At 42.9% G+C, this 18,238-nt stretch overlaps 2 protein-coding genes across 2 annotated transcripts; one reads left to right on the top strand and one right to left on the bottom strand.

Annotated features, from left to right (window-relative positions):
- Window positions 1-1,349: 1,349 nt before the first annotated feature.
- On the bottom strand, window positions 1,350-4,872 carry LOC118373127 (beta-crystallin B1). The gene is made up of 6 exons (XM_035759193.2): window positions 4,764-4,872; window positions 3,953-4,094; window positions 3,055-3,173; window positions 2,585-2,717; window positions 2,207-2,349; window positions 1,350-1,747 (listed from the first exon to the last, which is right to left on the bottom strand). Exons 2-6 carry the CDS (start codon window positions 4,073-4,075, stop codon window positions 1,570-1,572), a joined length of 696 nt encoding a protein of 231 aa, XP_035615086.2. The 5' UTR covers window positions 4,076-4,094; window positions 4,764-4,872; the 3' UTR covers window positions 1,350-1,569.
- Window positions 4,873-13,036: 8,164 nt separating this feature from the next.
- LOC118373124 (beta-crystallin A4-like) lies at window positions 13,037-16,312 on the top strand. Its single transcript, XM_035759189.1, has 6 exons — window positions 13,037-13,134; window positions 14,321-14,364; window positions 14,984-15,102; window positions 15,310-15,451; window positions 15,564-15,706; window positions 16,095-16,312. Exons 2-6 carry the CDS (start codon window positions 14,326-14,328, stop codon window positions 16,240-16,242), a joined length of 591 nt encoding a protein of 196 aa, XP_035615082.1. The 5' UTR covers window positions 13,037-13,134; window positions 14,321-14,325; the 3' UTR covers window positions 16,243-16,312.
- Window positions 16,313-18,238: the final 1,926 nt, after the last annotated feature.

Below are 18,238 nucleotides of genomic sequence, written 5' to 3'. Positions count from 1 at the left end.
GTCACAGCTTTCGTATTAGAAGAATGTAGAATGGTCTTAATGTACTGCTCGAATTCCTTATAGAAAACACGGAAGAGTGTTTTTTTCTTAGTGAATTTACATTTATGAATATTACATTTTTTCCATTAGCACAGTTAGATTTATGAGGTAAAATTGTTTTTCTTTATATTTATTATGGTTAAGGTAACCGAGTAGCACCTTCTCCCGTAACAAACAAAAGTCATCAAGAATATTAACAATTATAAAACTGTGAATATCTTTCCATAATTTCTTTACATGTAGATAATGCAAAACTGTTTCTGGATGCTCAACACAAAATGTACAGTTTATGCTAATGTCTTTTCTGAGTTTCTTCAGGTAATGATTTGCAGGGTAATACTTAAGGATCATTCTGAAAGAGACCTCTGACCTTGTTAACAAGCAGGTATTTGTGTGGTAATAACCAGAGCTTTTTCCAACAGATATTATTGACAAATGTATTCCAGTAAGTTGTGACATAAGGAATAGATACAATATCCCTTTGAAATAAAGAACGTATAGATCTGTTGTTCTGAGGGAGCAAGGAGAAACATATTTTCCTATTGGAGAGTCAACTGGATTAATTTAGGGTAGGTCAAGAAGGTGAGGTAGCCTAAATTTCTTATCAGAATTATTTAGCTACATGTTTACATCAGTATAGCGGCAGATGTTTGTTGCAGAACTGGTTGATGTTAAAACAACCGGATGCTCTGTTGTAACCTAAAATTAGCTCATTTCATCATTTTCCTATTTTAATGATGATTTATCATGTCTACATCTTTTTGTTTGGTCATTTTATGGGACCATTGGCCAAAACTCAAAGGTGAACATTTTAATTCCCTCATATTTGTCAAATTTTGTGTTTTGTCATAAACTGACCATAACTCCTACGTCATAGCTCTAGATAGGAAACACATTTCAAGGTCCCATTGAATAACCTTATACAAGCTTTATCTACATGCATCCTCATGGTTAGGTAATAATCATTTCAACTGTTCAATCTATAGCTTAGAGACAGGGGGACTGTGCTGTCTGTCAGTGGTGAGAGGGGCTGTGTTCAACCTTTAACCCCTCGCTAATCAGATGGTCCTTTCTCAGTCTAACAGGACAGATGGAGAGGTGAGGGACAGAAGGAAGAGAGAGAGAGATGGACACAGTGAAGGAGGGAGAGACCGAGAAAGACAAAACATGGGAGAAAGCAGTCAGACAGACATAAGGGAAGATAGAGAAATAAACAGTGAATAACAAACAGAGAAAGACAGTAAAGCACAAAATGCTGTGGTAAAAATGTTGCCACAGGCTCTGAATAAAAGTAGTCCAGGCAAAAGGAGTTCAAGTTTTTCAAAACATGTTTATTATTTGGCATCATAAAAAGTCATTGAGGTTGTTCAAGTTGGTACGATGCTGTCATTCTATCCCTTTAGGATGGAGGGATGAGGGTGGGTGAAGGGAAGGAAAGGAGGGATAGGGTTGGAGAAATAAAAAGCCTGTTGAGCGGGTTGAGTGAGGGAGGGCTGGCTGCAGTTACAGTGTCCGTCCACCAGAGTTCACTCACTTGGTGGCGGAAGTGAGGTTGAAGCAACCACGCTGATGGAACTGCATGTCCCTGACGCGACGCATGGACTGGATCTGGGGCTGGAAGGCACAGAACTCGTTGTAGTGTCTGTAGTCACCACACTCAAACAGGTACTGGTAGCCTCTGTATCCGGGGTACTGGTAACCCACCCACCTGGAGAGAGGAGGAGATAGAGAGGATCAGTTTAGTTTAGTTACCGTATATTTAGATTTATAGTATTTCTAGGCTGTTTTTAGATTAAAATGAAGTCATATAATGGAGTTCTACAGTCATAAATGTACCTTTGATATTTTATGACACACAAACATGACACAGTCCTCCCCATGACTGACTGAATACTTCCCTTGTTGTAGACACAAGGCAAGGGACCTGCATCTCTGCCTTAGGCTCTGGGCCATATGTCACTATACTGCTGCTAATGTATTACTACTCTATTTCTAGCTTCTCCTGCAGACATGAGCTTTATCACTGATATAGCTGATGATTTGTCAGTTTATTTAACCAGGTTCTCAGCAGCAGAGTAGCCCTACTGCTGTGATTCATATAAATATAGATGTGGTGTGTGCGTATAAGCATGAGTGCATGTGTGTGTGTGTGTGTGTGTGTACTCACACTCCGCCAGGCACCCTCACGCTGCCCACCCTGTCAGTGAAGCCGTGCGCCCAGAGGGTGGGCACGTCATCCTCCTGGATCTCCATCTTATTGCCCTTGAAGTCAGAGAGCTCAAACAGACAGATCTTGTGCTCCATGCTGTCCTGATGAGGGAAGGAGGGAGAGAGGGAAGGAAGGGGAGGAAAGAGAGAGAATGTCAGGGTACAGTGTTGGAGGTTAATTCCACTAGCTACTGTATTAGCCCTGGTCACCAGATGTTTTTGCTTTTGCAAACTCCTTTGTCATTGTCATGTTGGGAATGTGTGTGTGAAAATGTGAGAGTGCGTTTGGCATGAGTCTATGTGTGAATGCGAACGTGTGTGTGTGTGTGTTCCTCACCATGCGGATGGGTCTGAGAGACATGAGGCAGTCGCTACGGTAAGAGTTGCTCCAGGTATCCCAGCGAGGGTACTCTCCCTTCTCCAAGATGAACATCTCCCCACGGAAGTTAGTCTGCTCAAAGGCAACAAAGCTGGAGAGGGGGGGCCATCAGAGACAGGGGGGGCACAAGGGGGAGATGGGGGAGAGAGGGATTAGAAGACGGGATGAAATGAGTGTGAAGAACTGTGAAAGAGTACAGGATCAGTGTTAGATCTCAGATATGAAAGTGTATATAGTGGCGCTTACTGATTGTGTAATCATACCCTATAGGTGTGTGTGTGTGTGTGTGATCTTTCCCTGTAGGTGTGTGTGTGTGTGTGTGTGTGTGTGTGTGTGTGTGTGTGTGTGTGTGTGTGTGTGTGTGTGTGTGTGTGTGTGTGTGTGTGTGTGTGTGTGATCTTTCCCTGTAGGTGTATGTGTCCACTTACGGGCCGCACTCAACGATGATACTGCGCACTCTCTCCATGCCGCGGTCACACACGTTCATGCACTCATTCTGGATCTCCATCATTCTGCCCTGGAAGTTCTCCTGGTCGAACAGCATGATCTGCAGGGGTCCGAGTTTAGATGACATCATCAACAGGAGAGGTCAAGGGTGAGACACTGTCCTTATTCCAGAAATATTGTATTCTATATTTGCCATTTTACCATAGAATTAGAATGAATATGGTGCCTTTTACTACTGCAGGTATGTAACTACTGTAGGACTCAGAGCCCTTTACAGTTGGGGCTGGTAACTACAGTAACTCAATCTATCAATCAGTTAGAAAGCTCCATTATCACTCTGATTACCTGGACAGGAGCTTCCTTCCACTAAACCCAAAGACCCCTGTACTGCTGTGAAGGCCGTAAGATGTCTGGGGTCATCTTAAGACCCACTGACTGAGTAGCAATGTTTCCAATCACAACAGACCTCCTGTATAATGCTCTATCCATAGTCAATTAACCCTGCTCAAATAAAGGCTAAAGGCAAATGGCTAACTTTAGACTGTTTGCTGCTCCCACACAATGGGTGGACATTACTCTTTTTTCTGCTCCCACACAATGGGTGGACATTACTCTTTTTTTCTGCTCCCACACAATGGGTGGACATTACTCTTTTTTCTGCTCCCACACAATGGGTGGACATTACTATTTTTTCTGCTCCCACACAATGGGTGGACATTACTCTTTTTTTCTGCTCCCACACAATGGGTGGACATTACTCTTTTTTTCTGCTCCCACACAATGGGTGGACATTACTCTTTTTTTCTGCAGTTACAATTTGAATCCAGCTCCTGTGCCAAGTGGGCTGTGTCTATATATAATGGAGATGTGGTGACTCACTTTGAAGTTTCCCATGCCAGGGTCTCCGGTCTTGGTGGCCTTGCTGGTGGCAGCGGGGGCAGGGGCTCCCTTGTCCTTAGCATCAGTGCCCTGACTGGAGGCGGACTTGGCGGTCTGAGACATGGTGAGGGATCAGGAGATTCTGACAGAGAGACGGAGGGAGATGGAAAGTACGGAGGGAGAAGGGATAGAGGGAGGGACAATGGAGGGAGGGCATGGAGAGATGAGTGTGGGAAGAGAGGGGGCAAGGAGAGGATGGAGGGATTGGAGAGAGGGGACAGGGAGAGGAGAGGTATGTCAGAGGAAAGAGAGGGTGGAGCAACCAGAGACAGTAAAAGGGAGTATTGACGGAAAGAGGGCAAGTGAGGAGGATAGAGATGCAAGTAAAGAGAGCGAAAGAGAATGGAGGGGGAGGTAGAGAGATAGATTGAGAGAAAGAGGGACAAGGAGAAATACATGTAAAAACAGTTAAAACACAATCAGGTAAAGGTGTGGTATCTATGTTCTTACTACAGAATGAATGTGTGTTGATTGTGTGTTACTATTTTATTTTTGTAAATAACTGAGGCAGGACACAGAGGCCACACACTTCCATAGGATGGATCAGAATCACCAATAAGAAAGTAACCATCCAATGTTGCAATCCAGCCTGGGGTCTGAGTGCCTCATGTAGGCCCTGAGGCCTGGGCCTATGTTAGGGGCTCTGCCCCGCTCGAGGGTAACACACCCAGGCATTGTAGGCTGAGAGGAGTGGGCCCTTGTGTACTGTTTGCCGCTGTGGATTGTGTGTGTGGGTGGGGTGTGTCCTTACCTGTGTGTACAGCTTGTAGTGCCGTGTGGGGTAGGCTGGCTCGTGCTGGCCCCCTCAGTGCAGAGCCCTAGCTTTTATACCCTGGCAAGGGCCGAAAGCCGGGGCTCGCAGGACAATAAAAACACAAGCGTCATCAGAGTTGATCTGGACCAAAGCACCCCAGGTCATCGCATCACCCAGAACCCCCCATGCTGCCTGTAAGCACTTTACTGTCAATGGAAAGCCCTGACAATTGCACTTTCCCCTCTGTTAGTGCGCTGGGCCTGTAAACTATAGCAGCATATAGAGAACAGGAATGCATAGACCTGAAGGGCGCAAGGAGTTAATCCTCTAACACAAACACACGCAGCTGCATGCACACACACATGTGAAGACACACACAGACACATACACACAGACACAGACACACACACAGTGTTTCTCTCTTATCTTTCTCTTACTCTAACAGGAAAAACGTTACATGGTATAGCCATGACTGATTTACTCCGTTCCTTCTTCTATGTAGTTCCAAGCACAATGTGTGAAAAGTAGTTTATGAATAAATTTAAGATCACTATTCATATTTTTTTATTATAATAATTTATTATAATTATTATCGGAGAAAGGATATGGATATGTAACCAGGTGATAACGTCTCACAGCACTGTCTGTCTGTCTGTCTCCCACACATGTTTTACATGGATATAATGCTAATATACAGGCAGTATCACACAGCATTTTAAAACACAGAAAAGGATGCTAAATGAAGATAGAGGAGAAATAGTAGAGCCTGTATGACACTGCCAAAGCCTTAATCCTTGTCTTTTCTCCTCTCTACTACTCTCTTCTTTCTCCTCTTTCCTTACCCCCCATCTCCCCGTCTCTCTCTACCCCCTCACCACAGGTCTTTATGGAAAGTGTTCATGTTCTACACACATTGTCCAATCAAGTACAGGTCCCTCCATTGTATAGGTCAATGTTAATGATCATGAAGTTATGGTTTTAAGAATAAAGATGACTTTTTCAATGTTGTGGATATCGTGATCCTTGAAAGATTGATTGATTGTTTGTTTGTTTGATTGGTTAATTAACTCATTTAGATAGATACAGTTCCTTCAGAAAGTATTCACACCCCTTGAATTTTTCCACATTTTGTTGTGCTATAAAGTGGGATCAAAATTAATTTAATTGTCCGTTTTTTGTCAACAATCTACTCAAAATACTCTAATGTCAAAGTGGAAGAAAAATTCTAACATTTATAAAAAATAATATATGAAAAAATAAAACACTAATATATCTTGATTACAAATAGTTGAAGTCGGAAATTTACATACACTTACTTTGGAGTCATTAAAACTCGATTTCAACCACTCCACAGATTTCTTGTGAACAAACTATAGTTTTGGCTAGTCGGTTAGGACATCTACTTTGTGCATGACACAGTAATTTTTCCAACAATTGTTTACAGACAGATTATTTGACTTATAATTCACTGTATCACAATTCCAGAAGTTAACGTAAACTAAGTTGACTGTGCCTTTAAACAGCTTGGGAAATTCCAGAAAATGATGCCATGGCAGCATCATGTTGTGGGGGTGCTTTGCTGCACGGGGGACTGCACTTCACAAAATAGATGGCTTGATGAGGATGGAAAATAATGTGGATATATTGAAGCAACATCTCAAAACATTAGTCAGGAAGTTAAAGCTTGGTCTCAAATGGGTCTTCCAAATAGACAACGACCCCAAGCATACTTCCAAAGTTGTGGCAAAATGGCGTAAGGACAAAAAAGTAAAGGTATTGGAGTGGCCATCACAAGATGTCTGCCGGCAGGCACAATGGCTTCGGAAAGTATTCCTTCTTATTGGCAGGGACTAGGGAGTTATTTAGGAAAAATATTAACAGAATAGAAAAGCACAGGAAAATCCTAGAGAAAAATGTGTTTACGGTTGCTTTCCAACGGACAAATTCACCTTTCAGCAAGACAATAACCCAAAACACAAGGCCAAATACAGTACCAGTCAAAAGTTTGGACACACCTACTCATTCAAGTGTTTTTCTTTATTTTTGTTATCTTCTACATTATAGAAAGTAGTGAAGACATCAAAGCTATGAAATAATACAAATGGAATCATGTAGTAACCAAAAAAGTGTTAAACAAATCCAAATAGATTTTATATTTGAAATTCTTCAAAGTAGCCACCATTTGCCTTGATGACAACTTTGCACACTCTTGGCATTCTCTCAACCAGCTTTAGCTGGAATGCTTTTCCAACTGTCTTGAAGGAGTTCCCACATATGCTGAGCACTTGTTGCCTGCTTTTCCGTCACTCTGCAGTCCAACTCATTCCAAACCATCTCAATTGGGTTGAGGTCGGGTGATGTGGAGGCAAGGTCATCTGATGCGGCACTCCATCACTCTCCTTCTTGGTCAAATAACCCTTACAAAGCCTGTAGGTGTGTTTGGTCATTGTCCTGTTAAAAAACAAATGATAGTCCCAGTCAGAGCAAACCAGATGGAATGGCGTATAGCTGCAGAATGCTGTGGTAGCCATGCTGGTTAAGTCTGCCTTGAATTCTAAATAAATCACAGACAGTGTCACCAGCAAAGCACCCCAACACTATCACACCTCCTCCTCCATGTTTCACGGTGGGAACCACACATGCGGATATCATCCGTTCACCGACTCTGCGTCTCACAAAGACACAGCGGTTGGACCCATACATCTCAAATTTGGACTCATCAGACCAAAGGACAGATTTCCACCGGTCTAATGTCCATTGCTTGTGTTTCTTGGCCCAAGCAAGTCTCTTATTATTATTGATGTCCTTTAGTAGTGGTTTCTTTGCAACAATTCGACCATGAAGGCCTGATTCACTCAGTCTCCTCTGAACAGTTGATGATGAGATGTGTCTGTTATTTGAATTCTGTGAAGCATTTATTTGGGCTTCAATTGCTGAGGCTGGTAACTCTAATTAATTTATCCTCTGCCGCAGAGGTAACTCTGGGTCTTCCTTTCCTGTGGCGGTCCTCATGAGAGCCAGTTTCATCACAGCACATGATGGTTTTTGCAACTGCACTTGAAGAAACGTTCAAAGTTCTTGACATTTCTGGATTGACTGACCTTCATGTCTTAAAGTAATAATGGACTGTTTCTCTTTGCTTATTTGAGATGTTCTTGCCATAATATGGTCTTGGTATTTTACCAAATAGGTATTTTACCATCTTCTGTATACCACCCCTACCTTGTCACAACACAAATGATTGGTTCAAACACATTAAAAAGGGAAGAAATTCCACAAATAAACATTTAACAAGGCACACTTGTTAATTGAAATGCATTCCAGGTGACTACCTCATGAAGCTGGTTGAGAGAATTTTAACATTTTAATTTTTTAAAATTGTACCTTTATTTAACCAGGCAAGTCAGTTAAGAAAACATTATTATTTTCAATGACGGCCTGGGAACAGTGGGTTAACTGCCTGTTCAGGGGCAGAACGACAGATTTGTACCTTGTCAGCTCGGCGGTTTGAACTCACAACCTTCCGGTTACTAGTCCAACGCTCTAACCACTAGGCTACGCTGCCGCCCCTGACAGCTTTGCCACAAGTGTTCAAAGCTGTCATCAAGGCAAAGGATGTCTACTTTGAAAAATCGCAAATTTGAAATATATTTTGACTTTATTAAACTATATGAATCCATATGTGTTATTTCATAGTTTTGATGTCTTCACTATTATTCTACAATGTACAAATAAAGAAAAACCCTTGAATGAGTAAGTGTGTCCAAACGTTTGACTGGTACTGCATATACTGGAGTTGCTTACCAAGACAACATTGAATGTTCCTGAGTGGGCTAATTACAATTTTGACTTAAATCGGCATGAAAATCTATGGCAATAATTCAAAATGTCTATCTAGCAATGATCAACAACCAATCCTAAAAATAATAATGTGGTGTGCAAAGCTCTTAGAGACTTACCCAGAAAGACTCACAGCTGTAATCACTGACAAAGGACACTGGAACACATGTTGTAATGTGTATAATTTGTTCATAAAGTGTGTGACTGGTTATTTTAGCCACATACAGTACATTTAGCATTAGCCACATTGCGGTAGCATAGTCATAGCAGTGGTGTAAAGTACTTAAGTAAAAAGTACTTTAAAGTACTACTTAAGTTGTTTTATGTGGTATCTGTACTTTACTTTTTATATTTTTGACAACTTTTACTTTTACTTCACTACATTCCTAAATAAAATAATATACTTTTTACTCCATACATTTTTCCTGACACCCCGAAAAGTACTTATTACATTTTAAATACAGGAAATTATCAGATTCCCGCACTTGGGGCGGCAGCGTAGCCTAGTGGTTAGAGCGTTGGACTAGTAACCGGAAGGTTATGAGTTCAAACCCCCGAGCTGACAAGGTACAAATCTGTCGTTCTACCCCTGAACAGGCACTGTTCCCAGGCCGTCATTGAAAATAAGAATTTGTTCTTAACTGACTTGCCTGGTTAAATAAAGGTAAAATTAAAAATTAAAAAATCAAGAGAACATCTCTGGTCATCCCTACTACCTCTGTTCTGGTGGACTCACTAAACACACATGCTTCATTTGTAAATGATGTCTGAGCGTTGGAGTGTATCCTTGGCTATCCGTTAAAAGAAAATTGTGGGGTTTGCTTAATATAGGCAATCTTAAATGATTCATACTTTTACTTTTGCTACCTAAGTAATTACACTTTTTCTTTACATACCTAAGCAATTACATGTAGTATATTTAAAACCAAATGCTTTTAGACTTTTACACAAAGTGACCTTTACTTTTACTTGTCATTTGCTATTAAGGTATCTTTACTTTTACTCAAGTATGACAACTGGGTACTTTTTCCACCACTGGTCATACTGTAGCTCATACAGTAGCCAGATAGCTTTAGAATTAGCTCATAGCAGTACAGTACAGTACAGTACCAGAAAAGTGCCTGTCTGTGTCAACAATAGAGTGACTGGCTAGTCAAGCAGTAGTCAACAGAGAGAAGAGCAGAGACAGGACTGCAACTAGCCTACCTCTCTCTAACCGGAGCCTGTGGATGGTTGGTACAGTGCATTCGGAAAATATTCAGACCCTTGATCTTTTCCACATATTGTTATGTTACAGCCTTATTCTAAAATTGATTAAATACTCTTCCCCCCTCATCAATCTACACACAATACCCCAAAATGACAAAGTGGTTTTTAGAAATGTTGTCAAATTTATTAAAAATACAAAACAGAAATACCTTATTTACAAAGGCATTCAGACCCCTTGCTATGAGACTCGAAATTGAGCTCAGGTGCATCCTGTTTCCATTGATCATCCTTGAGATGTTTCTACAACTTGATTGGAGTCAACCTGTGATAAATTCAATTGATTGGACATCATTTGGAAAGGCACACACCGGTCTATATAAGGTCCCTAAGTTAACAGTGAATGTCAGAGCAAAAACCAAGCCATGAGGTCGAAGGAATTGTCCGTATAGCTCTGAGACAAGATTGTGTAGAGGCACAGGTCCGGGGAAGGATTCCAAAAAATTGCTGCAGCATTGAAGGTCCCCCAAGAACACAGTGGCTTCCATCATTCTTAAATGGAAGAAATTTGGAACAACCAAGACTCTTCCTTGAGCTGGCTGCCTGGCCAAACGGCGCAATCAGCGGAGAAGGGCCTTGGACAGGGAGATGACCAAGAGCCAGATGGTCACTCTGACAGAGCTCCAGAATTCCTCTGTGGAGATGGGAGAACCTTCCAGAAGGACAACCATCTCTGCAGCACTCTACCAATCAAGCCTTTATGGTAGAGTGGCCGGAGGGAATCCACTCCTCAGTAAAAGGCACATGACAGCCCACTTGGAGTTTGCAAAAAAGGCCCCTAAAGGACTCTCAGGCCATGGTAGGAAGCATGCTCATAGCATCATGCTGTGGGGGTGTTTTTCAGCAGCAGAGACTGGGAGACTAGTCAGGATCGAGGGCAAAGATGAAAGGAGCAAGGTACAGAGAGATCCTTGATGAAAAACTGCTCCAGAGTGCTCAAGACGTCAAACTGGGGTGAAAAAAACACTAATTCATTTTATATTAAGGCTGTAACATAACAAAATGTGGAAAAAGTCAACAGGTCTGAATACTTTTTGACTGTGCGTAGGGTTAACGTGACTAGACAACAGGATAGATAATAGGCAGTAGCGGGTAGCCATTTGATTAGCTATTCAACATTCTTGTTTGGCAGTTTTATGGCTTCGGGGTAGAAGCTGTTAAGGGTCCTGTTGGTTCCAGACTTGGTGCACTGATACCGCTTGCAGTGAGGTAGCAGAGAGAACCGTTTATACTTGGGTGGCTGGAGTCCTTGGCAATCTCAGTCCTCTGTCAAGTTTCTTGGCTTGGCATTATCCCTTAATCTCTATGTTTCTTTCTATCTCTCTCTCTCTCTCTCCCGCTCTCTATTTCTCTCTCCCGCTCTCTATTTCTCTCTCTCTCTCCCCTCCCGCTTTCCCTACTCTCTCACCCCCTTATCTTTCTCTGTCTCTCTTTTTCCTTCTATTGCTTTCTTTCCTTATCTCTCTTTCCTTCTCTCATTCCCCTCTCTCCCCCATTTTTTCACTCTCCCTCTCTCTCTGCCAAAATAGATCTCTACATTCCAGCAGCAAATGGGGCCTCCTGCTACTGTGTGTTATAAAACATGGAAGCATGTCCTGATCATACTGACTGATTAACTATGATTAATGGCAGGAATAACTAAGAGACACACCATCAACACTACATGCTGTGGCTCAATGTGGGCTAACAGAATAAAAAAGAAAAACAACAACTTTGAAAACAATCTAAAAGTCTTCCAGGCACAAGTTTAACTGTGTACATTTATTTTGAAGATGCTCGGTTTGAGTCCTGTCAACCTTCTACAATGACAGTAAACTGATGTCATAACAATGAAGTCTTGTCACACTTTACACACATATACATTTACACACAATACCCCATGATGACAAAGCAAAAACAGGTTTTTAGACAGTTTTGCAAATATATTCTAAATAAAAAAAACTGAAATATAACATTTACATAAGTATTCAGACACTCTACTCAGTACTTTGTTGAAGTACCTTTGGCAGCAATTACAGCCTTGAGTCTTCTTTGGTATGACGCTACATGCTTGGTACAATTGCATTTGGGGAGTTTCTCCCATTCTTCTCAGCAAATCCTCTCAAGCGCTGTCAGGTTGGATGGAGAGCGTCTCTCCAGAGATGTTCAATCGGGTTCAAGTCCGGGCTCTGGCTGGGCCACTCAAGGACATTGAGACACTATTCCCAAAGCCAATCCTGTGTTGTCTTGGCTGTGTGTTTAGGGTTGTTGTCCTGTTGGAGGGTGAACCTTCGCCCCAGTCTGACGTCCTGAACGCTCTGGAGCAAGTTTTCATCAAGGATCTCTCTGTACTTTGTTCCGTTCATAAATCAATTCTGACTAGTCTTCCAGTCCCTGCCGCTGAAAAACATCCCCACGGCATGATTCTGCCACCACCATGTTTCACCGTAGGGATTGTGCCAGGATTCCTCCAGATGTGATGCTTGGCATTTAGGCCAAAAAGTTACATCTTAGTTTGTTCAGACCAGAGAATCTAATTTCTCATGTTCTGAGAATCCTTTAGGGTGCTTTTAGGCAAACTCCAAGCAGGCTGTCATGTGCCATTTACTGAGGAGTCAATGGGTCTTTATACTTTCCGAATGCACTGTATATAGATACAGTATTTTGTTATTTGGGGGTTAATAGGAGACAGTGACTGTAACAGAGCAGGTGAGGTGAACCAGAGTGTGACAGACATGTGAGCAGACAGAGAAACAGACAGGTCTCTCCCTATAGGTGAGTAAAGGACATGACAAGCTTGTCAACAGAGAGGGCAGGTAGGGAGGGTCATCCATTAGGCTTTGGGGACACAGCTAGCTAGTTTACTTACTCATAAGAAAACGTGAGGTGTGAATGATTAGAAATCGAGAAGGTTGATAGGGAGAGATGGTTAGGAAGAGAGAGGGAGAGAGAGGACGCGAGAAGAGAGAGAAATCAACAGTGTAGGCTACTGTACATGGCTTTGAGGGCATCCCCCTCCCATCCTCCTCGCCCCTTGATATGCTCTCTAAGTGTCCTTCTCTCCTCCCCATATCTGGTCCCTGCCCTGGGTGATACTGTGGTGTCTGCACTTCTGGCCCTCTATAGATTACCCCTGCTTTTGTCGGTTGGACAAAGAGAGGCCCCTCCCCGCTGCTGAGCCGGGGCTTTCAGCGTGGCCCCTTGCCAGGGGAGGCTTTAAAAGGGTGGGGGCGCGTGAGTCCTCTCACTCTCATTCCAGGACAGCCAAGGGCATCAAAGCAAGGTGAGTCCCTCTGTCCCACCCAGCACCAGCCTGATCATCCACCCAGCAAGCCAGGCAGGCAAACAGGCAGGTTGAGCGGGGCAGAGTACCCAGGGTAGGGTAGCAGGCCCCATACTGACTTGGTCTGTCCCCCACCACTTCGCACTGCAGCCTAGCAGGCCCAAAGGCCTAACTCTGGGCGGCGGAAACAGAGACCAGGGGCAGACATAGGATGGACAGAGAAAGAGAGATGGAGAGAGGAGGAAAAGAAGGAGGGAAAAGGGGGTAAATAGAGACGAGACGAGAAAAATGGTTAGATCGACACAGGAAAAAAAGGGAAAAATAGACAGAGTAGTATCCTAGATATGCACCATGGCCAGCTGGACTTTCCTCATTCTAATCGGGGATGTGTAAATAGCTGCTGATGATTTCAATCCAGCCTCACACAATGGTCCTGCTGTCCAGGCCAGTTGCTCCACAGCTCATGCTTTTCGGCTCGCTGGGATACTAGCCTCACAGGCGTTTCAGCACAGAACAACACATAGTTAAATCAAGCCTTTTAGCCCTGGATACAAAGCTAAACCAGCCTTTTCACATTCTAGAGCATTGGAGCTGTACAGGCCTTTTCAGTACAAAAGCATAGCGTAGCTGTGGTCGTAGAGTATGAATAGTTTACACACATGGATGGAGTCCTGCTGTGCTAACCTTCCATTGGAAACTATTCTGGGGTTTGAAGCACAATGCTTCTCCATTTTCTCCCTCCACCAGCTATTTTATTTGTTTTTGTGTTTTAATTTTCACCCATATATTTTTTTGATGCTCAGTAGTTTTTGATATGGGCAAACTTTGTTTCTAAACATTATTGTGTGTCTGGGGCACTGTGTATGTGTGTGTTAATAATGTGAGAAGAAAGTGTGTGTGTGTGTGTGTGTGTGTGTGTGTGTGTGTGTGTGTGTGTGTGTGTGTGTGTGTGTGTGTGTGTGTGTGTGTGTGTGTGTGTGTGTGTGTGTGTGTGTGTGTGTGTGTGTGTGTGTGTGTGTGTGTGTGTGTGTGTGTGTGTGTGTGTGTGTGTGTGTGTGTAATATGAGTATGAATGTGGGAAAGAAATTCTCATCACGAGTTGTACATTGCACAAATGTAACATTCTGCACTTTGTAGGACTACAATTGTTTATAACAGTCCAACTGTCTGTCCTCTCTCATTCCAGACAAGATGACTCACCATTGTACCAAGTTCTCCGGCCACTGGAAGGTATGTGAGACTGATTAACTGAGTGTATGGAGGACAGCACAGCTCAATGCATTATGTAACGGTCTGTTCTGGCCCTGTTTCAAAACTTCTACAATTCATCCTTTCTTGCAGTAGTCAATGATCTGAAAGCAATGTAGTGTACTTCCATCTATCCAGCTATGTGTCAGAACAGTGATCACCCCAAGGAGGGAAGAGGGGAAGGAAGGATGGATTTGTTAAGTATTTGAGCATAGCCTGCCTGTGTGTTCAGGAAATCTCTCTAACAGAGGGCTGTGTGAGAAACAGGCTGAGCTCAGTACACACCGTTTATCACAGGAGACAATTCTGTCATAACAGCAGGCTCGGGTCTAGACACACTATTTCTGTTCCAGCTGAACAGATTACACCCTGCCCAAATTTAGACAAAACAGACCACATTGCATTACCATAGTATCATATGATTGGTCCATTTATCCAGGTTCATGTAACTGTTATTAGAACCAAATTGACCAATATCCCAGCTTTAAAGAGGTAGTTGTAGAGATACTTGTGGCTGCACCCAAACCTCAGCTTTAGCCTGTCCAGGTACATAGATAGATAGAGTACGTAAGTCATGTCTCTCTCTCTCTGCCCCTCTCAGATCATTGTCTTCGACGAGGAGTGCTTCCAGGGCCGTCGGCATGAGTTCACCTCCGAGTGCTGCAATGTGATGGAGTTTGGTTTTGAGACCGTGCGCTCCCTCAGGATTGAGAGTGGAGCGTGAGTAAAAAACACACACAAATCCACATACACACGCAGACACACTCACCTAGCACTGTATGGTTTCAGACTTTAGAACTATTGCTCAGAGAAGCCGGGGGAAAATGATAATATCGACGCAATCTCTGACTTCTTCCCTTTCTCCCTCCCATCTTCTCTCCATCTCCCTCTCTCCCTCCCTGACCTTTCTCTCACTCTCTCCTATAGTTGGATTGGCTATGAGCATGCTTCCTACCAGGGCCAGCAGTTTGTGCTGGAGAGAGGAGAGTACCCCCAGTGCGATGCCTTCAGTGGTAGCAATGCCTACCACATAGAGAGGATGACCTCCTTCAGGCCCATTGCCTGCGCTGTGAGTAACACAACCACCACTCTCTCTATCCATATCTCTTTTTACCACTACCTATTCTACACTCTCCCTCTTGACTGACTACCTGACATCCCCCCTGTTCTCTCCCCTCCAGAACCACAGGGAGTGCCGTATGACCATCTATGAGCGTGAGAACTTCCTGGGTCGTAAGGGCGAGCTGAGTGACGACTACCCCTCCCTTCAGGCCATGGGCTGGTGCAACAACGAGGTCGGCTCCCTCAGGATCCAGTCTGGAGCGTGAGTAGCCAGCCTTAGCCCCCTCTCACCCAGTCCCCTAACACATCTCCCTCTCACCCTGTCTCTCACCCTCTCTCCTTCTCTCAAATCAAATCACATGTTATTTGTCACCTGCTTTGTAAACAACAGGTGTAGACTAACAGTGAAATGCTTACTTACGGCCCTTCCCAACAATGCAGAGAGAAAGAAAATAGAGAAATAATAGAAAAGTAAAACACGTAATACTATACTCACTCTCAAGTGCTCACTCCAATCTGCCTCTCTCTCTTACATTCTCTATGAATCTCTCTCATCCTCGCTACAATTTCATTTTTTACTACTTCCCTAGCCTAATAGTATCCCTTTCCGCCAACTGACTCTGAAATCTCTCTGTCTCTCTACCTACCAGTTTCGTGTGCTACCAGTACCCCGGATACCGTGGCTACCAGTACATCATGGAGTGTGACCGTCACTGTGGCGAGTACAAGCACTTCAGGGAGTTCGGCTCCCACTCCCAGACCCCTCAGATCCAGTCCATCCGCCGCATTCAGCAGTAATTTCACCCGTTACCCCAAGCTTATCCCCACTGCTACCCAATGCTGAATAAACTGTCTTTCTAAAACCTCACTGACCTACTGTCCATGCTTCTGCCTCTCTGAATGTATGTCAACTGTAGATTAAATGGTACTATGAGATAAATATAGCTAGAGACAAACAAACAAACAATTCAATAAATAAACAAACAAACAATTAAACAGAGGGATATTTAGACATGTTTGAGTACTTCTGACAATAATACCTTCACTGGCCGGCAGGGGGCGCTACGTCTCCAGTGATGCCTCTAAAAAAGTTAAATATCATAATAAAACGCGGATTGGTTAAATCAAATATAACTGTGCGATGACGCACATTGCTGGATAGAATCACACACATCATATTGACGACACCTGGCCCTGATGGCCTGTCAGTTGAATTCTATAGACAGTTTTGAGAGTTACTAGAATAACCTATTTTTTATGTTTCAAGATTGCATTGAAAATGAGGAAATGGTCTCCACTATGAAACAGGGCCATATTTCACTGATTCCGAAGCCAGATAAAGACCCTTCTCTCAACGTTGATTACAAATGGATTGCTCTGGTTCATGCCAAAAGATTAAAGAAAGGAATAGATACCATTATAAATTAGACTCAAACAGGATTTATGAAGGGCCGTCACATAAACTCTAACATTAGTTTATTCTTTGACCTTCTAGATTATTCAGATGCAATTGACTCAGATGCGGTTGTCCTATTTTTGGATTTCTGTAAAGCCTTTGACACAATTGAACATTAATTTCTCTTTCGGTCACTTAAACTCTTTGGCTTCTGTGAAAATGTTATCAAATCATGTGCATGTTTTTACAAAGATATAAATAGTTCTGTGTTACAAAACCTTAATAGATCCAAAAGATTCAGTATCAACAGAAGTGTATGACAGGGATGCCCAATTTCCCCATTTTTATTTATTTTGGTTGTGGAACTTCTCTCTCTAGATATTCTGAATAATGCAAATTTGCATGGCTTAACCATTTTTAACAAAGAAATCAAAATGTCCCAACTGGCTGATGATACTACTCTTTTCTTAAGAGACAAAGACCAGGTCTCACATGGCCTTAATGCTATAACTGCATTTTCTATTGCATCAGGATTAATGCTGAATGTTTCTAAATGTGAAAACGTATGTTTATATGACTCTGATGATAAAGAAATAGAAGATATTCCTGTAAAGGTCTGTGTTAAATATTTAGGAATACATCTGTCAAAAAACCACTTAGTCAGACAAGATATGAATTTCTCTCCTAAAATTAAGAAAACAAAAAATATATTTAATAATTGGCTATAAAGGGATCTTTCTATACTTGGGAGAGTACTTCTGTCCAAGGCAGAGGGACTGTCTCGTTTTGTGTACCCCTCATTATCTGTATTTGTAAATCCCTCTACTTAGAAAGAGATCCACAAGACCTTTCTTGACTTCATCTGGAAAAATAAGTCTCACAAACTAAAGAAATCTGTCCTCTCTAATAAAAGAGCTGAAGGCGGTCTAGAAGTGTTTCGATTTTGTTGACATAAATAACACTTTCAAGATCAAATGGTCTCTGGCCCCTTCCCAGTTAGGGGGAGTGATGAGCTCTACAGCAGAGTCTCACAACTCAATCGCTGGTTGAAAACTGTTTTCTGCCCCTCCCAAAAGATAGAATTTGTAGATAATTGGCCCTCTTTCTGGGACTCACCCACAAACAGGACCAAGCCTGACCTGCTGAGGAGTGACGGACTCCATCCTAGCTGGAGGGGTGCTCTCATCTTATCTACGAACATAGATAGGGCTTTAACTCCTCTAGCTCCACAATGAAATAGGGTGCAGGCCAGGCAGCAGGCTGTTAGCCAGCCTGCCAGCATAGTGGAGTCTGCCACTTGCACAGTCAGTGTAGTCAGCTCAGCTATCATCATTGAGACCGTGTCTGTGCCTCGACCGAGGTTGGGCAAAACTAAACATGACGGTGTTCGCCTTAGCA

Source organism: Oncorhynchus keta, chromosome 9 (assembly GCF_023373465.1).
Source record: "Oncorhynchus keta strain PuntledgeMale-10-30-2019 chromosome 9, Oket_V2, whole genome shotgun sequence".
Taxonomy (NCBI): domain Eukaryota; kingdom Metazoa; phylum Chordata; class Actinopteri; order Salmoniformes; family Salmonidae; genus Oncorhynchus; species Oncorhynchus keta.
The sequence above is the reverse complement of the archived record's forward strand: the minus strand, read 5'-3'. Positions and strand labels throughout refer to the sequence as shown.